General features: G+C 38.0%; 1 protein-coding gene across 1 annotated transcript in view; it reads left to right on the top strand.

Annotated features, from left to right (window-relative positions):
* The first annotated feature begins 213 nt into the window (after positions 1-213).
* Positions 214-25,018, top strand: part of SLC17A6 (solute carrier family 17 member 6) — a 37,253-nt gene continuing 12,448 nt past the window's right edge. The window contains exons 1-7 of the mRNA XM_037521665.1: positions 214-825; positions 3,512-3,764; positions 5,571-5,689; positions 19,692-19,806; positions 20,782-20,869; positions 21,344-21,430; positions 24,130-24,272. Of these exons, the coding sequence (XP_037377562.1) occupies positions 740-825; positions 3,512-3,764; positions 5,571-5,689; positions 19,692-19,806; positions 20,782-20,869; positions 21,344-21,430; positions 24,130-24,272 (891 nt within the window). The 5' untranslated portion in view covers positions 214-739. The remainder of the gene's footprint in view (positions 826-3,511; positions 3,765-5,570; positions 5,690-19,691; positions 19,807-20,781; positions 20,870-21,343; positions 21,431-24,129; positions 24,273-25,018) is intronic.

The following is a 25,018-nucleotide window of genomic DNA, read 5'->3' as shown; positions in this document are numbered from 1 at the left end:
CGCTGTCAGCCGTGCTGAAAAAAAAATCTTCCCTGACGCTGCCCAAATCAAAACTGTGTCTGTTATTTACTCACGTCTTCAAAGAGCAGCAAGCTTTCTCCATCTTAATTCCACTCTACTGCAGAGCAGAGTTGCGCCGGCGTGATGGGAGGAGAGGATGATCAAGAAGGAAAAACTAATAGCAACATTGCTCACCTGAGACCAAAGATGTTCCCATGAGTTTTGGAAGCGCTCAGCTCCCTACAGCAAGCAAAGACACCATTTTAAAAGTACTATTCTGTTAACTTTGCTCTTACACAGGGTTCGATGGTATTTCTGCCCGACCGTTTTACAGACAGAAGATTTGATAGTTATAACGTCTTCAAAAACTAGAATTTAGATTGTTTTTAAGTGGACTGACTTCCAGGACAAGGACTCATCTGCACCCGCCCAAATACCATGGCACTGCGTGCGCCCTTTGCCACCGGATCCTCCCCTTCCAATGAGACTTTCTGATTGTGTCTACCAACTCTCCTATTAGGAAACCCGTGGGTTGCATGCAGCTATTCTGTTGTATTCCCGTTCTCACTCTCCCTCCACTCTCTCACTCCGCTCTCTTGCTGGAGGCACACCGATATCATTCTGCTGAGAAGAAAAAGCCCACAACTACCTTAAGCGATTAAGACAATATGCGCAACTCTCGCCTTTCATAGCGACCACTATTTAAATCTGGCAAGAGCCAACACCAGTATTTGCAAGAATGGAGTCCGTAAAACAAAGGATTTTGACCCCAGGAAAAGAGGGGCTAAAGAATTTTGCTGGAAAATCCCTCGGCCAGATCTACAGGTAAGAGAAAGCAAACCCCGTTTGCCTCGGGCTCAGCGTGAAAAAATTTGCAGAGCTATTTCCGTAAACCTTGGTTGCTTAGAGAGATTGTAATATGATCAGAAAGTCTTTTTTGTTGCTCATTGCTGGAACAAGGCTGCTCAGGAAACCTGCTTATTAATTCAGGAATGTTGCACTAAATGAACCTGTCTGCTTTGTGTATGTGTGTGTATGATTTTTTAGTACCTACAGATTCTTATCCCTTCCTATCCAGTATGTATTTGCTTTACAATTGAGAAATGAGCAGCACCTGTTCAAAGAACCTCTCCTTGGTGTTTATAGTGGCATCAAGTTAAATTTCTCTGATGCAGATAGATGAATAAAAAATACAACCCTTTAAAAATTTCACCAAGAAATTCCAGTAATGACAAAAAAAAATTAGATATCAGCTTTAAAACCACTGGAGTAGAGAATCCTCCAGTGTAATCTTCCTTCTGTGCCAAAGGAAGAAGAATCAAAATATATCAATAATTGATAGCCTAAGCAGTTCCTGTCTGAATTCAAAGCAATGTACATATATTTTGAATTGTTTGACCGCTCCTAGAAATCCATTTTTTTTTGCATGGAAAATGTGAGTGTTTTTAAGACAAAAATCATAAGAATAGTCAGCAAATGTCTTTGAATGTACTAAAAGATATTTAATTTTTATCCTCCCTGTGTTCATTATTCTTTAAATTTCACAACTTTAAATATATTCACGAATATTACAAGTGTATACACTTTTTCTTAATAACATGAGCAAAATCAAGAAGAGAGGGCAGAAACAAAAGAACGATTCCAAAGAGAACACTAAGTGTTCGTTGGGGATATTGAAGCCTTTAGAAATGTACAGAAAATGTAAAAAAAAAAAAAAAGACCAGTGTGCTTCACCATTTTCCAAATCTTTTTGGTCTGGTGGGCTTCATTCACATAGGCACGATCATGCACCTATGCGGCAGAAGATACCAGATACCGCAAGGGCCCTGCAGTTCCGCAGCTGCCCTGAAAAGACCCGTAATTCCCCAGCCCAGCTGCCATCAGGTGGGGTTTTCAGGTGCATAGTTCAACTTTGCATTTGTGAACATTTGAAACAATGCAAAAAAAAATCAGTAGTTGAATTTTTCCCTTCCAGAATAAATTACCATGTTTTCTAACATTGAGATTGGACTTTAGAAATAAAATCCAAGTACATAGCCACAGATACATTATGATCTATACTCCAGGTGATGATTTGTAGAATTTAAAGTCTGACATATTTTTTTTCCTGGTAGTTTCAAATTTCCAGGCAGCCATCTCTCATGCTGTGCATTCTTAGAATTAACCTAAAATTTTTATTTGCTTTACCAATGTGAATGAGAACAATCGTGTGTGGCTATATCATTTAAAGGACATGCATAAAAATAAATGATACCGGGAAGTGGAAAACATCTGCAAATGGTAAACGGAGGTGTTCTTTGTTTAAATATTGAAGGCATTCATTTCAAGGGTCCGAGGTGATGTTACTGTTCTCATTCTTGTTAAAAATAATTTCACGGATATATTGTGGACTGGAACACTATCTGCTTTAAGTAAAAGCACCCCATCACTCCACTTTCTGCTTTCCCCATTCCCAATTTCCCCAGAGGACGCTAGCAGAAAAGGAGTTTAATTAGGCAGTGAATCTCGTGAAATACTGTGCAAATTAAAGAAAAAAATAAAAACAAATGTGAGATATTCTACCTTAACATGGAATTTCTTACTAGAGTTGATTTGGGGAAGCGTTTGCATATCTGTGAGTGGTATTTTGCGTGTTTGGAAACGGGCCCAAAAGACATTTTTCGGTGTTTGTAATCAAGATAGTAATGACGCAAGATTGTGAATAATTAATTATTCATGTTCTGGCAGCAGAAAGCTTAAGTGTTGACCTGTGTTGGAGAATCCTTTGTTTCAAAGTCGAGTAACAATGGGGCTGGGGAGGAGGGGACTTAGATGTGAAGAGAGTGCACGTTGAACTGGCACCCTGGGGCCGGAGGTAGGGGAAGCAGAGTGTGTGACCCTCTCAGAAAGTGTTCATAGAATTTCTCCGCGTGACCACTGACCTGGAGAGGCCTTAGTCCCTAGGGGTAGTTTTGGGGAGGGATCGTGGTATCCTGAACCAGCAAAGCTTGAGCTTGGCTGGGAAGGAAAGGGTAGCATGGGTGTAAGGCTGGGGCTGGATGGGTCCGCAGCATAGCAGCCCTCAGGAGGCTGGATGGCTGCATCAAAACTGTAGTGGGGTAAAGCACTGCGGGCGTGGGGGGTGTCTACACACTTGCAGGGCACGCACTTCACTGGTAACCCCATCCCCTCATAAAATGCAGACCCTCATAAAAGTTAGGCCCAAGCGCCAGTGTCGGAGACAAACGGCGCTGCGGGGTGGATCCCAAGAGAATGGGCACTCACTGCGTGCACAGAGCTGAAGATTTCAAAGATAAAGAGATGTTGCCGCAGGGTGGGGAACTGACCAAAGGCAGGGAAGCCGGGGCGGTCCAGAAGCCTTGTGTGGCCCGGGTACCTTAAACCCTCAGGGAGGGGCAGCAAGTCAGCGCCCCTCCCCCAGCCCTGAGGGGGCCTGGGGATTGGGAGTCGGTCGGCCCAGGGGACGCCTAACCCCCCGGCGACCTTGCCCCGTCCCTGCTCTGCCGTGCAGGGTGCTGGAGAAGAAGCAAGACACCGGGGAGACCATCGAGCTGACAGAGGATGGGAAACCCCTGGAGGTGTCAGAGAAGAAGGCACCGCTGTGCGACTGCACGTGCTTCGGCCTGCCGCGTCGCTACATCATCGCCATCATGAGCGGCCTGGGCTTCTGCATCTCCTTCGGCATCCGCTGCAACCTGGGCGTGGCCATCGTGGACATGGTCAACAACAGCACCATCCACCGTGGGGGAAAAGTCATCAAGGAGGTGGGCAACCGCTGCCGTGTGGTTTTGCACAGTCACACTATGAGTCTGAACCCGTTTACCACACAGAATGAGAAAGGCCTGCAGAGTCCCTCAGCCCGCCTCTAGCACGGCCATTCTAGGACTGTGGGAGGTGTGATCACCTCCCTTGGAGCTCCCTGGGCCTTCCTCTTCTCGCTCCCACTGCAAAGTGAGAAATAGCGACTAGCTCACTACGTTTTTGTGAAGTGACTTCATCTAAGAAGTGGACGCTTAATAATGTCCATTAAATCATTATTTTCTTTCACTTGGAGGAACTGAGTAACATAATAGTTATAATTTCCCGCTGATTTCCTCCAATACCTGCCAATTACTCTTAATAATCAGAATGAAACAAAATCAAAAACAAATCAAGTTGTGCTTATACAGGCAGTTTCCGCCAAGGGTCCTTGAGCAACCAAGCAGGTCCTCCTGACTGGCAGGAGACTCTCCAGTCACGGGGATCCAGTTCCATAATCTTATGATGCCTGTGCTAGGATGACATGGAGAGGAGAGTCAAGGTCACAGAATTCCGTGGGTGCACACTTCCCGTTTAGGGAGCAGAGTGACCGAAAGCCAAGGAAAGCAAGGGTTGGGTGGAGAAATTAGAAACCAGTTGTGAATGGGAAGCGGTGAATCACTGCTGGGCCCCTGAGGATTAGAGGAAACCCTGCAGAGTAGGTTTGGGTTCAAAATTTTACTTAAAGGGAGGAAAAAGGATCCCTAGCTTCCCCAGCGGAATAAACAGGTTTTCCCTTTCCGATGCATATGCATTTATTTTTTTAAATTATTTATTTATGCATATAAGAGCTGGGGCACAGGCCAGAGATTTGGGGGGTGGGGTGGGGGGGTGAGAGGATCCACCAAAGAGAGTGGGGAACAGAACAGACAGACTGGCTGAAATACACTGCTGAGGGGAACAGCTGGCGAGACAGGAGAGGTCTCTCTCGCCATGTGGGTTTCTCCCTGGCCGGCTGGGGATTGAACTCATGCTTTAGAGGCCCGATGCATATGCATTTATTTGGCCTCAGTTTACTTGGAGGTTCGCCTTGCGGAGCCGTGCGGACTGGCGGGGGCGGAGTTAGGCTTCAACCTTCCGACACACCCATCGCTAGCTCTTCCTACCACCCCCAGAGCAATTCCTCCCTCTACACTGATTCCCCCCAATCCCACACACCCACCCCCGCCCGGTCCCCGCTACTTCTAACCTTGCCAGTTTACTCGCATTCGCGTTTTGTAAGGACACGCTTTTCTCCTAGCTCCTTCGACCGACCTCTGCATCTTCCATCCCAAATGACCACCTTCCTTCCCTGACGCGTCCCCAGTTGGACACTGTTCTCAAGCGATCCCACCACTGTGTCCGCACTGGCACACCCGCTTGGCTAGATGCCCCCCTAGTCAGTTGTCTCTAAACCCAGTTAACGTATTTTTTTTATTTTATTTCAAGGAGCGTTCTAATTTCCAAAACCCGACCTCTGACAATTTTTCATGCATAGAGGAGATCTGGCCTGCCCGACAGGAGTCGGGGAGCAAAGTCAGGACGCCCAGCTTTTTCTGTCATTCATACAAAATACGTTTCAAATGAGTATCTTTTTTCTTTTTTTCGATAATAGAGGCCTCCTCTATAATCAGGTATAGGTTCAATTTTGGTAGGAAACTAAAATTTAACCACCCTCACTCCAGGGATTCAGGGTGCGCGCTCTTAGGCTAGAACCAAAGGTGAAGGAATCTTCAGCCCAAGCACTGACTCTGCTATCTCCCTTTATTCCGTTTTTTCTTCTATCCCCCTAGAAAGCAAAATTCAACTGGGACCCGGAAACCGTGGGCATGATCCATGGTTCCTTCTTTTGGGGCTACATCATCACCCAGATTCCGGGCGGCTACATCGCGTCTCGTCTGGCAGCCAACAGGTAACGCGCCCGGGAGGGCGGGGGCTCGGAGCTGCGGGGCTTGAACCCTCAAAAGGGACAGCAGATGCTAAGGAAGGTATTGCAATCCCTCGGGAGTTGGGGATTCCTGGGCGAGGTCTCCTAGTCCCCCAGATGTCTTCCTCTCCCTCGAGGCTGCAACTGTTGGTGCCTCCTTTCAGAACAGGGTGCCCAGAAGGGTGTGGACTCGCCAGCACCTGCACGCCTTGCTGCGCTGTCTCCGCCCTGGTTGACGCGCCTTTGGGTGAAATGCTCGACGTGTGTTACCGCCTGGGAGGAGCGAGGCTGGGCGGGAGCCGGCTGTACACTGACAGTGTCGCCGAGTGCACAAAAGGATTGGGGGGAAGGGGCGTCACGTGCCGCGCTCAAGCGGGCGCATCCCGCGGGTGTTGACCTACCGGCTGGGCGCTTCGAACGCCGGGTCCCCGAGCCCGCCCAGATGGTGCTCTGGGTCTGAAGGATTTGTTTCTATGGAGGCAGGCGAGATTTCAAGCGCCCGGGGCGCTGTTCCACCTGTTAATGAGCTCCACTGCGTAGGGGCGTCCAGAGGCCTCCAGCCCTGCAGCGGTGGTGGCCGCTGCCCAGGGTCGAGCGCCAGCCGCCCGGAGCCCGGTGAGTGCCAGCGCAGAGGCACCCCGCAGTATGGAGCTTAAAGACCGAAGGGGTGGAGGTGTCATGGAGCAGAGCCCGGCGGCTAGGGGATGCGGGGAGAGTCACTGCCTTCATTATGTGTATTTTGGTGAACTAAAGACTCCTGAAATCTGAACTGTTAAAGTGAGGCAGAACATACACACCACTCGCCCCTCCCGGGTCTTGCTGCACGGAGACCCCAAATAAAAACTTTGTTTTTTCCCTTCCACCCTTAAATCTTCTTCCTTCACGTCAGCTTTTTGCAGGAGGAAATCTAGATGGGGCACGTCCGTATCCAGATCGCCTCTCTGCTTTGGTGGATGGGCCCCTCCCGGCCACGCACTGTGTCTCCCGGGCCCATTCAGCTGCTTTTGTCACTTACAACCCTGCCCAAGATGTCTCAGCTGTCCCTAAGGCCTCAGGAAGAACTCTTGAAAATGTATTTTGGGCTTAAGGATCCTAGAGCGAGGATTGTTAGGTAGACCTTCAAAATGTCAAGAGGAGACTGGCATAGATTCGGAATCGCTTCTTTTGAGTCTGGTCTTTATCATGGCATTAGGGTGTTTAGCGATTGGGTCAAACCCAATAGGAGACAAAATACTGTTTCTTAAAAAGGAACCAAGTTAAGATAATACTCATTGACTGGGTAAAGAACCCCATTTTATGAATGGGATAAATCAGAGATAAAAGTAGTAAGAGACTAAAAAATTTAAAGGAAATGTTCTCTTAAATATTTCTGGCAGTGATCATATTACATTTTTGACTTTCTTATTTCTAATGCAGAGTGTCTTGAGTCTATTTTTTTCCCTAAAAGTATTGTCTAAACCAAAATAAATTTCTCAGAAAGATGCTCCAAATATACATATGTGTAATATTTTTGCTTTAGAAGAAAACTCTCATAATATACCAAAATAAATAAATGATAAGAGTAACTCAATAGGATGTGAAATTAAAATACAAAGACTGTGCCTTTAAATTTTTTTCAGCATCAAAATCTTTAGCTTGCCAAATGTTAAAATGCTAACATTTTCCTGCTAGGAAAAAACACCAGGGGTGCCCCAGCGTTCCCTCTTTGTAACACTGGGAAGTCTGTAAACAGGTTTTCCAGGTTAAAGAAAAAAATGCAAGCTCATTGCTATCATTGGTTTCAGGCTTGGTAATAAACAGACTTATTCTGACGGGTTATAATTTATTTTGTAGATTTGTAGAAATTTTTCTTCCAAGAAAAATGGTAGAATTCTTATTTGGATTTCAATTCACATTACCTTTAAATGAGAGAAACTTAGTTTTTTTTTTTACCTACAATACCTTTAGTTCTATAAGACAGAGAAATTAAGTTAAAATGTATTGCAAAATATTATGACTATATAAAAAATTATAAACTAACTTCCTTATGACATCCTAGGATGTGAATCACAAAGCATTACAAATACAGTAGAAAACTGTGAAAACAGGTTTTAATATTTATATATAACATTTCCTTTTATGATTAACAAGTCTTACTAACTAAATAATATGTAAAAAGGAGGGTCTAATAAATGATAAATTATTTAATCTTCCAAAGACACATATTAGCATGTTATAAATGTCCAACTATTCCTATACATACCACATAGAATATTATCTTAGATTTTTTGTAACACAAAATTTGGGGCTTTTTTTTTTCCTTTGGTTTGACAGATATATTTCCCTTTATGATCTTTTTTCCCAAAACATTTAAATTGCTCAGAAAGACCAGTTTTTCCAACAAGTTGTATGTTCATTCAAATAAGCTTCTACCCATAGATCACTTAAGAGTAGCACAAGATTTCCCTTGGGTGGGATTGTGGGGATTCCTTTCCCTCTGGTTGTAAAAGAAGCACACTTTGGAAAGTGTTTGCTATCACTGCAATGGACAGAACTGGAGGAGAGGAGCTGAGGTGTGTGGAGACTACTCCTCTAGAGAGATTATCTCCTGGTTACACCTTCAGGCAATTTTCTCAATGAAAAACAAATAACAATGATTTGATTTCTTCATTTTATGAATCAAGCAAAAACAGCCCCACCCTTAGGTAGAATGCCAATTTGATGCTTGAACCCTTTTCTGGTCAAATTCTGAGTTTTCATGCTTTTCTTATCCTTGAGAGGAAATTTGGGGAAAGCCTCCTGGAAAAGAAACTCAGTCCCAGAAGAGAGTGCTTACATCATTTTTTCCCTTTGTCTTTCCTTAAAGGGATATTACACATCTTGGACAGGAGAATTTGGTCACCTGGAAGGAGGGTCAGAGGGTGGGGAATTGAAAGACTCCTCATATAATCTGTAAAATTTTTAGATGAGGACATATTCAGTGTAGTGATAAAAAGGTTTTGACAGCAAATTACTTTTGTCGTTATACAAAGCAGAACATGGAGTTTATCACAATCCAGAATATTTACAAATATGAAATCGCTAAGGACCATTTTTACTTTTTAAAGAGTGGTGAGGAACCACAGCAAATGTTTAATGGGAGAAACAATAGAGCTTTTGCAAAGGGCATAACCAAAGAAGGTCAGATCCACCAAAGAAGTTTGGTCAGCATTCGGTTTTTAATGTGTGACTTTGTAGCCACAAAGAATATTCTTGCCTCTATCTATATATCTGGCAATGTTATTTAAACTCTATTTAAAAATTTCCCCTACCCTGCTCTTAAGCTTCTGAATTCCCAACTATGCTTTAAGTTTTTATGTAACACTTATTGCCAGCTGTCATCAAAATGTAAAATATTGATTTTACGTATTTGTTTGCTTAATGTTCGTCTTTTTCCAATAGAATCTAAGCTTTGTGAATGTAGGTGATCCAGTTCATTAGTTTACACTGCTATATCATTGCAAAGAGTGCCTGACTCATGAGAGATATTTCTTGAGTAAAAATAATGAACATCACAACAGTGATTTGTGCTTCTTAAAAAGGCAACATAGGATAGTGATTAGGATACAGACTCTAGAGACTAACTGTATAGATTCAGCATCCTTAATGTGCTACTATTTAACTAAATGACATAAAATATGACTTAACCTCTGCATCTCAGTTTATATTTCCATGAAAGGAAACTATTCAATTTACCTATCTGATATGAGTGTTATGACAGCTAAAGTAGAAAATATATGTGAAGTTCTCAGAAATGGCTGGCATTCAATAATTACCAACTATTAATTTTTAATAAAATCTTAACATAGAAAAAAATTGAAAGAAAAGAAGACCTCTTAGGGATATTTAGCATTAATTGTGTTTACATTTGCCTTTAGTATTAGTAGTGCAAAAGAATTGTTTTCATTGTGATAAAAAAATACCTATTTAAATTTAAAAAGATATTTTCCCATATTCATTATTTACAATTAAAATGACAAGTATTGTTCATTGGAAATACCACTTACCTCAAATGTTTATTTGCAGGATTTCAAAGAATTGTCTTAAAAATATTTTTAGGCAAGAGGATGGAGTACTAGTAATTTCATGTGCTGTCTTTGAATTCCATGTAGGCATTATCAATACACTTAGAGAAATCCATTTAAGCTTGAAGTTAGACTTCTCTGTTCCCTGCCCCTTTTCTGTTCCCTTACCCTTAGCCTTCAGTTAAATAAGACTTAGATCCTAATGCAACATTTTGTCTTTTTAGATATTTCTGGATTTTCTTGATTTTTGCTAAAGAAAAAAATAGTACTTTATTTGAATAAGAGACTGGGGGTTGCATGTGCCTGTAGCATAAATTCCCTTTAACAGAGAGAATCCATATTAGAGCTCGACAGCGCTCATCTAATCCAATTCTCTTATTTTACTGACCAGAAAAAGGAAATAGAGAATCAGGAAGGTGGTGCTTTGCCCAAGGCCCCAAGGAGATTGTGACTAAGACTCATATGTCTAGAAATGCATGACCATAGGCTGACTCTATATTGAAATTTAAGAACTCTGCCTGATTGTATATGCTTCATGGCAAAGTTCACTTCCAGCAGCAATCTAAGCCATCTGTTCTCTGCGTGAGTAACTACAATCTATCATGCCCCAAAGCCAGTACAGAAATCCACGAATTAGAAAGAGAAGCCTTTTGCTGTCCCAAAGGATCCTTAGATTTTTGTGGCAGGAGAAACATACTGCATTTTCTTATGTGTACTGGGTCCCAAACTATTTGGTCATAACATCAATGATTCTACTCTTTGCTCTGCAAAAAGGCAAAGCCAAACTCAATAATGACCTAAACAAATAGTGTCATATTTTGTAGAAGAAAATATGGTACTTAGCACATTTTTCCCCTACCCAGTTCTTGGAAGATTAGATGCCTAGAAAGTTGAAGGGGTTTTGAGTTTGACTGGGTTAGTTTAGACTTTTGACCTGCAAAAAAAGAAGGGTTTTTTTCCTTAGTAATTTGATTGATACAAATCTATTCATATTACTGATATAAAAGAGGTTAATTTACACAAAAAATCAACACATTCAAATGAACGGATTTAAAAATGCCTACTAATGTGCACTTTCATATATAGAAATGAAATTTGATACCCTTTAGGTAAATATTCTGGTTTGTCAAATGATGAAAAAGCTTCCTGGGAGAATGATTTTCAAAAAGAGGAACAAAGATATTTTAAACACAACATTTTCATAATCTAAACCCAAAAGGAGTGATTTTACTGGTGCTATTCTCTCTTTTACCTTCACAGAAATAAAACAGTGAAGATGCTTCCTTTACTGGAATTAGCACTGGAAATGAATTCTTAAATGTCATCAGCAAACACACATGTACTCACTCACTCACTCACTCACTCACTCTATCTGTCTATCTATCTATCTATCTATCTATCTATCTATCTATCTATCTATCTATCTATCTATCTATCTATCTATCTATCTATCATCTCCATTTAACACCCTTTTTTCCTCTCTACTTACCTATCCATTGCCAGTAGGGTTCCTTAGCCCTTCCAAATTCCTTTTATGTGAGAAAATAATACAGACAAGAAAAATAAAACCTGCAAGGGATCACCGTCCTACTGTGGTGGAAAATGGTTTATAGTCATCCAGTCTTACAGGGCCAGAGGTGACTGTCTGTTTCTCTTTCATCTAGATGCTTATCAAACATCCAGCAGCCTTCCCATTGTGGACTTTATAGGTTAGGTATCTGGGGCAATGCAGAAAAGGCCCTCCTTTTTTTCTGACAAAAGAAAATACCCTTTCCACAAAATGAATAGATGAATGGGGGGAGGGGCCCCTAAGGGCTTGCACGTGGTTTGCTGACACAAGCTTCTCTCTCCTTCCTTTCTGCGCTCCTCTTGCCTGTTACTAGCTCTGGCTTCCCCTGTGGCTGCCACATCCTACAACCTCAGCAGTGCAGTGCACCCTCCTGGGGGAGGAACATGATTGTGAGGGAAGAGAGAGTCAGGTGGGCAGCTGGTAGAATGATTCTCCTGCTGCCATATGCCACTGTTGGGGCTGTCTAATTTCTCTGTCATGAGTGATGAAGTCATTTTTACAACTTAATGATGTACCAAGGGACCCAGAGGGCTGGCTTGTGCTTGTGTATTCTTTTTTTAATATGGAAGTGGGGGCATCAGATGTGACAAAGGGAGGCACTGGAGCCCTGATTTCATTAGATTAAATAGATTAAACAGCCTGAATCAGTCTATTCCTACCATCCCTCTAGGCGAGGATTAGTGCCACACCCGGGGTGAGGGACATGAGTTGCCCCCTAAGTGACACGTCACTGCCTAAATGGAAATTGATTGATTGATTCAGGGAAAATGCATATCATCTGCAGAAATAAGCCACCAGGTATTCCTGTCACCTATTCTGGGCAAATCCTTGTGGGGTGAGCTTGCATAGTGAGAGTGTTTGTGGCTATGTGTCACTGCAAAAGAATATGACTGGAAATTGCTCAGCTAACTCCTCTGGGCCATGTTAAATGTTAATCATCAGGCAGAGTGTGATGCAAATTTTCAGCAACTACATTTGCTTTTCCAAACATTTCTACATCAGGGATACTATATGACTCTAATTTTGACAATCTGGCTAGTAATGTAGAGCCTCCTAACACACACAAACACACACACACTCACACACAGGCCAGTGTTCTTAAAGTAATTATATGTAAAGATGATAATCATTTCATATTATAAAACAAAGAAAGTAGTGTGTGTGTGTGTATGTGTGTGTGTGTGTGAGTGCAAACCAAGACAAAGAAAGACAACTAGAAATTAGGTTTTAACTCAAAAATAAGCTAATTGAATTCATTTTTAGTATGTCATTTGCTGAAGAGGAAATCATGAGGAAAACAACAATTTTAAGTAGCTTTCAAGTGGTTTGTCATTTTGAAAAGCTATCTTAATAAGCAAATGGCCCTTATTTTATTTCACAGTCATTATAGTAATGTTCTTTGAGAAACTGATAGCACTCATCAGCTTCTAACCCTGTTTTTGTGGCATAGAGAAGTTAAGATTTTTCATGTTTAATTTGCACATTACTTTGCTTTTAAAAACATTTCTCTGCCCAGTTACTGTGGCCCATCTCTAACTTGCACTGACATAAGAAATAGGGCATAAGGTATCATTTTAATACCTAATTATGAGGAAAAGGAATTGAAACAAAAAGAAATATCATCTGAATTAAGATTCCACTTAATTCTTGGAACTTCAAGTTCAGTAATATTTATTTAATTAATACCTGGATTTTTTGATTTTATGTTCAGCAAAAGCTATATTTAAGTTTAGTTAATTACTGGAAAAAATGTGTGTAATTTGCTAGAAATTTTCATTGATGGTATATTTTTATTTATAATGCTGATATAAATGTAAATATACTGATATAAACACACTATTTGATATTATATATAAACTCAGATAAATACCAGCTGATATCATAAAGAAACTGTTATTTACAGTTCTGTGAAAATGAATACCTACTTGTTTTGGGAAATTTATTTATTTGTAGAAAATGCTTTCAATGTGATGTATAATATTTCTTTATTTTCCTATATATTATTCGCACTTGTTTGAAAGAAATAGTGTTCAGACTTTAGGTGATTTCTTAATTATGGATTATAAAACAAAAAGCAAAACACCAAAAACCCAGATCATTAGAAGCCAGATTAATTTTATATATGTACAATCAATGTTATCAAATAGAGTCTTACATTTCTATTCTTTAGTCACCTATTCATTAAAGTGTTCTCAGATAATCTATAGTGTTATCTGATGTGTTATAAAATTAAAAATTTAGTTTATAAAAGCTTCTGAAAATGCACCTGAAAAAAATTAAGTCTAAATAATTGTAAGAATGAAAAATGGCACAAATGTTCTCTGTAGGCCTACTGAAGCCAAACAGTAACATGATTATTTAATTTATATGATGGAGACGACAGTTATCGCCTTCCCTGTAGTTGTAAAAAGCCTAGGAATATGGCTTTTAGGTTAAACATAGAAAACCAGTTCAAGTTGGTGGAAATACGAAAAGATCTCTAAATATGTACAATGCAGAGGGGTGAGTAAATATCAGAAGAGCTTTTCATCAATGTAAAGTAGATCACTCTTATATAAAATGGCCACATCTCCCTAAATACTACACTTATATTGGGGTAAGGAGAAGACATGATCCATAAATTGTTTTTGAGATTACATTAGTTCTCCATTTCAGGAAGCAGATGAAATTAGAATTAAATAGAATCAATGCATCATACACTAAAGTTTTATATATGTCATCTTCTTTATCATGGTGGTTCTTTAATACATGCATTCTTACCTTGTTTTATTGATGAGAGGACTGAATACAAAATAGTTATTTTCCCAGAGATCACCAGCTGGGAAGAAGAAGAGTTGCATTATATATCATGTATGATGTATAATGTGCTTCTAAACTAAACACATTTCTGCTACTGAATAGCTTTACTATGTGTGTCCCTTTAAAAAAAATCTATTTTACAGTCTTTAAAAAAAATTACTGTTATTAGTGTCTACCTACATTCAAAGGAAGAGCATGACATGAAATTATTTAAAAGACATAATTGCATGATTTTGATTTTTAGTCAAATCTTTGGATATACTTGGAATATACTTGGAAATTCCAATATACTTGGAAATACTTTGGATATACTTGAATATACTTGGAAAACCAAATGTGGTGGATATTGTTTTTAGGGCTGTAGTGCTATGAAATACAATTATGTGTCAAAATTGAAACCAGTGCTGGGAATAGTAAAATTCATAAGAACATTAAATGTTTCTTGATATATAGTTTACCTCCTTCTCTTTATGAGGTATCAAAAATATATTCAATGCTTATGTTTATTTTTTTTTTGTAGCTTGAGGCCAAACACAAGTGAAGGTTGTTGTCAAACATAATATAATATACGCAGCTACATTAAATATTGATAAATAGTCAGCATCTTCAAGAGGATGGTATTTAACATGTGAACTACTACCACCTAATTTAGTTTGAAAGCAGAGCAGCAGAGACAGTGATTTTAGCAGTTGATGAGGATGCTGTGATGAGCAGAAAGTGTAATAAGAGTAGTTGGTTTCAGGAGACTCTACAGTTATTTGGAAGACTTAATGATGAGGCCAGAATGGGCCAGTAGTTGGCCAGTATTTCAAGTTCAGATTTATCCAAAGGAATACCTTAACAACCTTAAATGCTTAGGATAAGTGGATATTCTTCTGGATGCTTTCTGTATAATAACTTATAGAGTCTGTTAATATCTCAGTTTTATAGATGAGGAATGAAGCATAGATAGAAAATTGAGTAAAACTCAGTCATTCAGATAGCAAGTGACAGAAATGAACTTTGAATCCAGATATTTGTCCTAGAATTCATGCCCTTGACCATTACACAGGAGTACTGCCCTTTTATAGACAAATGGTCAGAAACCTGGAGAAATCAAGAAGACTGTTAGCCACATAGTCATTAAGTGACAACATTAGATTCTTATAAAATAATCTGCACCATATCTATGCCACTATTAGTGACTGGCTCCTTACTCCTCTGCAAACTCTCTTGCATCAACTCACATGAGTCCTGGCCACCTATGTCTCCTTGGCTTCATCGATTCCTTGCACCTAAATTGTAGGTGGTTTCATGTTTGCTTCCCTTCACAGGCGTATCACAGATTAGCCTCTATGATCACCTCAAAATTCATTTTTTTAGAGGTCATGGATATATGGACATACCCTTCTTTTCCTTTCTATACTTCTCAAATCTTTCTTCATCTCTCTCTTGATGTTCTTACTTCTACTCACCTGTTCTACCATATCTACCCATTTTTAACCTGGTCCTAGTTTTTGGCTTAGAATTTAATGTCTTCCTTTTATGAAACTTTAATGATCCATTTCTTCTTTTTGGAATTTCATTTTTTTCTATATTTCATCCTCTGAGACCCAACTTGAAAGCACCCCTATGATGTACTTGCTTCCTGATCACTGGAGCGGCAGTGAAATTTTCTCTCCTTTGTTTTTCATTTGTACTTGTTATGTACTTGTTATTCCACCAATGTTATCACATTTGGTGTCAATCATCTCTGGGCTACTCGTCTCCCTTTTTCTCCCCTATATTATAGCAAAGCCTATCCTTGTTGTTTTCTGGTAACTAATAGTATCATAGAGGTGAAAAAATACAGCTTTTCATATCAGAGAGATCTGGATTCAAATTCAATTCTACTGCTTGCTATTTTCTTCCACAGTTTTCCTGTCTCCATTTTCCTATTTGTAAAATGAAGAAAGTATAATTCATAGAGTTGTTGTGAAGATTAAATGAATAATGTCGGTAGAGAAAGTACAATAAGTGCTCTACACATTTTAGCTTCTTTTTCTTCCCCAGCTCAGTACTCTGCTCTAAATATAGTCCCACAAAGGATCAGAGTTGTGAATGCATAAGTGAATGTTGAGTGAAGTGGCTGCTTCAATTTTGGCTGTGTATAGTACAACAAGAAAAAGTGTAAATGCTTCCCATAAGAGCAAGAATTCTGTTTTGATAATTGTCACTTTAATTACTTGGATACTGATTTGGATAATACATAAGATTAAGAAAGAAGGTGAAATTCTTTTTTTTTTTCTTACTATTAAGTAGTAAGAAAAAAGTCATTGCATTCTCATAATACAGTTGGCACAGTAATTGTTTGAAAGGATGGTGAATGGTATTAAGGAGCATAAAAGTTGGAAGCATTTATAAATGTCACAAGATTATATAATTAGAAACATCATTTCAGGGCAAGAGTGGAAAGTAAACATTGAGAGTGATCTATTGACATTTTATTTCAGGAATAGTAGTGTGGTTTCAAATAACTTTGTGAAGATTATTACTTAAATTTACAACTAGAATCCTGAAATATATAATGAGCTACATAATATGTGCATAATCAGATGCCATTTCTACTGGCAAAAACTACTGGCTCCAGAATCAGACACACTAGATTTGAAATAGGATTCCTCAATTTAGAACTGCTTAACAGTTCCCCTCCCCCACCCCACCTGAAGTGTTTAACAAATTTTATAAGTGAGTTCACTCTCAGGATTAGTTTCTTCATCTATAAAATGGGTTATGATAATAATACCCATGACAATAGGTTGCTCGGTAATTATGGAGCTGAAGGCATGTGAAGTGTTAACCTGGTATCTAACAAATTGAATAAACATTCAGTAAATTTAGTTCTGACTATAAGGGACCCTCAAAAAATAGTTCATGAATGGTTCAGATCTACTGGTCCCCTAGAGGACATCTGAAAATTGCTAGAGACATTTTTTGGTGTCAAAATTTGGGCGCGTACACTATTGGCAAAGGCTGGGTATGTGCTACTGCTTAAAGGCCAGCAGCGCTGTTAAATGTTACACACTGCTAGGACAGTCCTCCCACAACAAAGAATTATCCAGCCCAATATATCAATAGTGTAGAGGGTCAGAAACCTTAAGTTCATCTGTCTCCTGCTTTATTTAAAGACAACAATAATTTAAATCCCTCCGAAAAGATAGAAAATTATATTCGTAAAAAATAGGGTCTCCGTGGTAGCGCAGGGGTTAAAGTATAGTGCTATCAAGCTATTGCCAGCCACTGGAGCATGAGTTCAATCCCTAGCCAGGAAGATAACCCACATAGTGCCGCAGACCTATCCTGTCTCGCCCACTACTCCCCTCAGCAGTGCATTTCAGTAGATCTGCCTGTTCTGCTCCCCATTCTGTCTTTGGTGAATCCTCTTACCCACCCCCCCACCTCACACCTCTGGCCTACACCCCAGTTATTGCATGCATATATAAATACAAATAAATCTTTAAAAAATATATGTTCTTAGAAAATAAACATCACGAATCATGCCTTTAAAATAATTGTTTGAAAAGAAGACACACAGATATAGTTCTTTTTTAAACAAATCTTTATCATGCAAAAATATTACCTGGATTGCTTATTAAAACACAAACTTCTGGATTCACTCCTAGCTCATTCTGATTTGGAACTTCTGAAGTAAGAAATTTGCATTTTTAATAATCACTCCAGGGAAGTCTCATCCAGTTAGCTCCTGGATGACAGCTAGAAAGTATTCTTCCTCAGGACTGAATGGGGTCATGCATAAATGTTATAAATACTTTAAAAAAATATTTTCAAAAAATCATAATATTAAGTTGCTCTGGTTCTCTTTATCATTAGGCTTTAAACAACCTCAGTCTTATTACCATGAGATAGATAAAGTCAATATGAGTTTGCCAGTCCCCTCAGAACCCAGCTTTAAGACCCAAACTCCTGTGCTCTTTGCCCTTCCTGCTGCCACCCTTGCTGTTGCATGGGTACAACATGCAAACACCCAAAACAGTGGTAAAAAATGTTTGCCTAACTGGCCTTTGGAAATATGCACCGTTTACTACTAGGTCCACTGGACTTGTCCCATGTGTTCCTCCTATTTCCTGTATACCCTATGGGAAACCTTTAAAATATCATGGGGTTTGCACATAAGAACATTTGGACTGCAGTTTTAAGAGAGGAGAATATTCTTGTAACTTTAAAGCAATAACCAAAAATTAAATTACACCTAAAATAAATCTCTATAACAATTTTGATTTCTTATTTTATAAAGACAGGTTATGGGGTTATTTATATTTGTTTTATGAATAATGCATTTTGACAGACGTTATGAACTGGTCGTATGGTATTTTAATACAAGTAATCACTAGTTTAAGAGACTGTATATTTTGCTGCAACATAGCAAATAAGTTATTCTTTGAACTCAAAGAGTACAGAGGAAGAACGGAACAGAACATTCATCTTCTGACTATTTGCTTTAGTGGAGGGAAGCCACTGAGGACTGGTAGCTGTTAGGCTGCATCAAGTAAACAAAATTATTTGACAGAGTATGTGAATGCATAGAAACAGAGCTGATCCACCTTAGAGTCATTTTGCTAATTCTAGTAGCAGATGAATAACAATCAAGGCCCTATTCAGAACCCCAAATATTTAATAGCTACATTGAATGTGCCCCTTTGGAAGACTTGGAAATTCTCTGAGGCCACCAGTCTTGACTGAATTTGAGGCTTAATGTTCAATTTGAGAAAACTTATTCAGAACATACTACTTAGCTGATTAGAGGTAGTGTGTTCCAAAACGTCTACGCAAGAACATATTCTAAAGTGAACCAGCAAAGGGGATGCTTCTTGCTTAGTATGAATATCATGGGAGATTTTTTTTTAACAATGAAATGGAATTTCTGCTTGCAGATGGATTAAGGTGTTAGCATCACATTTCCAACAATTTTGGAATGCCTCAAATAGAATCCTTCCACTTACAAAAAATGAATGAAGGAAAAATCTGAGACAGTTGTATCAAGAAAGAGTTATTTCTATTACAGAGACATATGCTGTGGCATTTGGTCATGAGATTTCTTGGGATATTTAAGATATTCCATTCATAAATTCCTGGATATATGCAGCTTCTAGGAAAATGGCAAATACTTGTATAATACGATGAGGGACAACTACAGTTAGGAATTCATTAGTTATTCTTTTGTGAGTTTCTGCTATGTAGTGGGCATTGTAATATATGTACTGGGATTTTACAGAGGATCCACAAAGTTAGATCTTGTCCTTTAACAGCTTCTATTGTAGACTGAGCTACAGGCCAAAGCCAGACAATGATTCATTTGCAATTTTTAATTAGATCTATGAGGAAAATGAATATTAGTAAGTGAAAACAAATTGGGTCTTCTTTTTTTTTTCTTGTGCATCAAATAATGTAACATTTCAAGATAATCCAAGAACCTATTTTCAGCAGCTAGCCTATCTGATCCAGATAGTGTTTATTCTATTAGAAAATCAACTTACCTTAAAAGTGCTTGCAATTAACTTCACCTGAGAAATGTAGACAAATTCCTTTTCTTTTCCAGAGTATTTGGAGCGGCCATACTTCTCACCTCCACCCTGAACATGCTGATTCCATCAGCAGCCAGAGTACATTACGGATGTGTCATCTTTGTTAGGATATTGCAGGGACTTGTTGAGGTATGGAACTTCAGGATGGCAATCTCTTGAGGTTGACATGTTCATAAGATCCTCCTGATAATCTTTATCTTACTCAAATAAACATATTTTATCTGATTATGTTTACAAAGTGTTAAATTTTAACAAAACATTGGGAAGTTAAATAGTCAAATATTTTGGCTTTCATCGACTCTAAATTATTACTATCACTGCTCATCACTCCTTCACAAAAATAATATAAATTTGACAAAAAAAGACATTTTTGTTAATGTATTGTGATAAGAATTTTGCTGGTGATTAACTTGAATGAATACCTTCTGGGAGTTTTAGACCAAGTCTTGATTGGCTTTGAATCATGATTTCAGTTTTCACTAAAATATTTCATTGAATATATTGTTTGGGCATCTAATTCTAATGATTAACTTTGTTTCATCAGCATGACTTCATTGACAGAATACCTTTTTAAGACTTGTCAACAGCCTATCTATTGACCTTTTTCTGGAGTATAGTGGGAATATATAAATCCGATCAAGTATGAAGGAATGGAAAACAATCTGCTCTTTCTCAAAAAGAAAAAACGAACAAAATAACAGAAAAAGATAATTATCTTCAGGGTCTTAAGTTCTCAACACCACTTTCAGGAAGCATGAGTTCCAAGGATCTACACTTCACCCTCCTTATATTAATCCTTCTATTTGGGAATCACTGAGTGTACTGTTTCACAAAACATCCTCCCAAACTTCTCCAACTTTTCAGAATTACAGATGAACTGAGAGTCTATTCTTTGCCTTATCCAAAAGAAAATCAAGGTAGAAGGAAGACTTGAAGGGTGGGAAAAATTTGAACAGGTCATTAAAAAAACTCTTGTCTTGCTTTATCTGGGTTGAAAGCTTTTTTAAAAAAATGAAGTTTCAGGGAATCAGCAAGACCCCATTAGTAGCAACTTTCCTTGATACTTTGTTCCTAAATGGTGATATATACCTTCCCTTATCACAGGGGGTCACCTACCCAGCTTGTCATGGAATATGGAGCAAATGGGCCCCTCCTCTAGAAAGGAGTAGATTGGCAACCACTTCTTTTTGTGGTGAGTACTTGTGTGCAGGTGTAATTATGGTGGGTAAAAGTCCAGGAACACTGGATAAGAATTGAAAGTTGGAAACATATGTAAAGGTTTTGAATACCATTTCAATGTCTTAATTTGTATTGGTCTCCTTAAATCCTCTATTTCTTCTTGTGTTTTGTAATATTCTAGGATTTCATCCATTTTCATCTAAATTTTCAAATATACTCATGAGTGATTTTCATCATAGTCTTTTACTATAGTCTTTTAGTATTTTTTAAATTGTTGTTGTATCTTGAGTAAGTAAGTTATATCCACTTGTGTATTCTTGTGTTCCTGGATAAGTATGTAGACAGATATGTGTGTTTTAGGATTGCTATATATATGAATGTGAGTGTGCATACGCCCGAGTATGGAAGTGAGTGTCTGTGTAAACTAATCAAGGAACATGAGATAAAATCAAGAATTTCTATTGATTTCACTTACTTTCTGCTTTAGGTTCTTATGCTGGAGCTGTGATTGCAATGCCTTTAGCTGGCATTCTTGTACAGTACACTGGCTGGTCTTCGGTGTTTTATGTCTATGGTATGTTGCAATTGTACACAATAGAGTTATAAGCTAAAGCAATGATATAGATCACTGCATATGCTTTTATGCTTACTCACTTATTTTTTTCCAATTGAGAATCTTTTCCTTATATTTTGAGATCAAGGTAAATATTCCATCTCTGTGATTTTCCCCATATTGCTACGTTTTTTCAATAAGCAACTACACTGCAGATGGAAATTTTGTGATATATGAAATATATTGTCCATTGTGAAGGACAAAAATTAAGTTAGCTCTTGTTTCAAAGCTGATTAGGAAGAAAGAGTTAGGCAGCACCCTCCTCTCTTCTTGGCTGTTTTTTCTTGATCATTTCTCAGATTCTATCTCAAGACTGAATTGGCGAAGAAAGCTGGAAGGCAGTAGTAGTGCTAATGCAATGATTCAATTTTGTGATGAAACATCAGCACTCAACTGCTGCTGCAGCACATTTAATTCTCATTTCCCCAGAACTATAGGAGCCCAAGAACCCAAATTGAAATAAAAAAAAAAAGTTGAGGTTGACTGTTAAGTCCAAGTACTCTTTCTGTTTACTCTCTAACCAGAAGTTGAAATTTACTACTTGAAAATATACAAAAGTCTTTCTAAGAGATCCTTCTTAATCATAAGGAAAGAGAAAATGCAAGGGATCTGGATCCCAACTGAGGTGTTCACTGGTTAATATCATCTTTGGACATGGACATGAGAATTTGAAAGATGAATCAAATCACGCAGAAGAGTAGAATAGTATATGGCCACTTCCAAATTTTTCCAATTCATTTTCATTATGATATGTTCCCATTGGGACACATTCTCATGTTTCTGGAATGTTATGAAATATTGCTTTATGAAATACTGCAGGATAAGTAGTGGCTCTTATCCTGATTCAAAAGACATGGATATGTTTAGGATCCATGAATGCCATAAATTATAAATCCTACATATAATTGTACATACCTGGGGACATCTTTTTATCACATTTTAATTCATATCTTTCATTACATTTTCAAAAAATTCATAATTTGAAGAAGTTTGAAGCATTTGTTTATAACGTGTACTGTGCAAGCTGGGATTGCCATCCAGTGCATCCTCTGATTTGTTGCTTCGTTCACTACTTAGTTGAAGATATGATGTGGATTTAAGTAAGAATACTAATTTGCATTTGTTGAAACCAGTCTCATTATTTGAAGTTATAAGTTATTTAATTTTTATCATTCAGTGGTACCAAGTAAAAGCTTAAGAAATCTGTAAATATAATATCATAGTACTTGCTTATTTATTGTATGTAAAAAAAATTGGGTCTCTCAGCCACATAGTCAATATTCATATATTAAAAAGTAATGAAATGAGATCCATACAATGGCCTTAAAAAAGGTAATGCAATTAGCTGAATGCATTCAGTTAATGATAATGAAAATTATTACTAAATTATAGGAGTTCTGATTTATTGAATGTGTATTTCGTGCTACCCACTGTGATAGTTTCTTTACACATTATCTCCTCTAACTTTTATTTGCCTCAGTCTCAAAAAGAATTATTGTCTCCCTTTATAGTGAAGATTTAGAAAGAATGGCTTACTGATTGAATCATGCAGTTTAGTGAATGCCAGAGCTAAGATTTGAACCAGAGAGAGCCACATTCTGTAACCACAATGCTCTCCTGTATTTTCATACACTATTTGCCCCCAAGTTGTGTGTATGTGTATTTTTTTTCCTTTTCAGTAATTATAAGGAGGACAGCATATCAGAAGCTAAGGTATTAAGAAACACTTCTTAGAAATTGTACAGGAAAAAAAAATGGTATTATAGAGATCAAGGGCATGGTTACTCGAGGGAAAAGAAGGACAGTGCAAGGCAAAAATGAAATGGCCAGCTGCTGGGAAACCAGAATAAATCACCTGAAATTTATTCTAGTATTAATGTTTTCAGATTTATATTACACAATAAGGTATTTTTATGGTGAAAGTGCTAAATAAACAGGGAATGAAAAAAAGTCTTGCACTGGAATTTATAACTTTCATCTGCTAGAATAACAATCAATAGGCAATATTTGTGTGGAAAACAATATTGAATGCAGCTACACAAAGTGTTAAATGTTACTACATGAATTGCAGAAGGCCATTTTTCATGTACAATGGCCAAGCAGGGTATAAAGTAATCTAGATTTTATTTCATTGTCTGTTTACTAGAGTTCTGTTTATTGTTTATAGAATTACATAGTATGGTTACTGGAAGTGTTAAAAAGAGAAGGGAAACAAGTATTTTTTTTTTTCTGGAAATGTAGACCACTCCCGTATATTTCAAGGCAGGCAAATAATAAAGTGACCCTCACCTAGAAAAATTATCTAAGAACATGAATTATTTCTTTTATATCACATTTCTCTCACTTGTAGAATGTCTGGAACAGAACTGCTTGGTGTACATGTGAATATATGGGCATGTTCCCAGCCACGCCAGTTAAAAATTGTGAGTTTTCTATGTATCTGTACTATTGAATAGAGACAAAGAGATTCAACTATAGGCTCAGAATCCAGGAAGTTTGAAGTCCAGTGCAAAAGACAAAAAGAGATGGGCTTAAAATCAGAATGAAACATAAATATGAATTCACATTCTATAGAATGTGTTTGTCACAAGATAATTGTTGTTTTATTAGAGCAAATGTCTCTTTTTCTGACTTCCTTCCTTTTGAATTCTTGCTTACAGGAAGTTTTGGAATGGTCTGGTACATGTTTTGGCTTTTGGTGTCTTACGAGAGTCCTGCAAAGCACCCTACTATTACAGATGAAGAACGTAGGTACATAGAAGAAAGCATTGGAGAGAGTGCAAATCTTTTAGGTGCAATGGAAGTAAGAACTTTATTATGGTGTATATTCCTATTCTTATTCTCCATCTCGCCTTCTTCAACCAACCCCACTATTTTACCAGTCCCTATTCAACTAAACTAATTTGGTGTCCATCACGATTGCTTTCTTTACTACATTCATATTCCTTGACTTACTGAGGAATGATTGCTACCTCCTTCATCTACTATTTCTTTCTTTTTTCTTTATCATTTTTTAAGTGCATTCAGATTTGTCCTGGATGATAAAATTACGATTGTAAACCAAAGCCAGTTTTTTAAAAAAGTTCAATATAGTGCATCATTTAAACAAATTCAACCAATATTTGTTAATTTTAGATTATAGGGAATGCCAAATGACCCAACACAGTCATGAAAAGGGCTATTCTTATTTACTGGATAGCCTAAATGTAAGGCTTGTATTTTACATTGTATGTGATTTAGAAAATACCAAAATATTAGAATGCCAATGATAGTTGACAGGAAAAATATTCCTAGTATGATATAATCCTTTACTTAATAAATTTTACTATTACTCAGGATTATTATAATAAAGATCAAGTATTATAAAATAATGTTGCCAAGTCTTTTTCTGACTATGATTTGGTTTCTTGGATAGGATCTGCCTATGGAGAGAAAATGTAGCTCTATGTTCATAATGCAAATATTTTAGTCCATGTAACATTAATACATCATGCCTAGAAATATAAATAGCCATCTGACATTATAGAAAAAGAAAAACTGGTAAGCGAT

This window comes from Talpa occidentalis, unplaced genomic scaffold (assembly GCF_014898055.3).
Source record: "Talpa occidentalis isolate TD23 unplaced genomic scaffold, MPIMG_talOcc4v2.1 talOcc4.3, whole genome shotgun sequence".
NCBI classification, from domain to species: domain Eukaryota; kingdom Metazoa; phylum Chordata; class Mammalia; order Eulipotyphla; family Talpidae; genus Talpa; species Talpa occidentalis.
The sequence above is the reverse complement of the archived record's forward strand: the minus strand, read 5'-3'. Positions and strand labels throughout refer to the sequence as shown.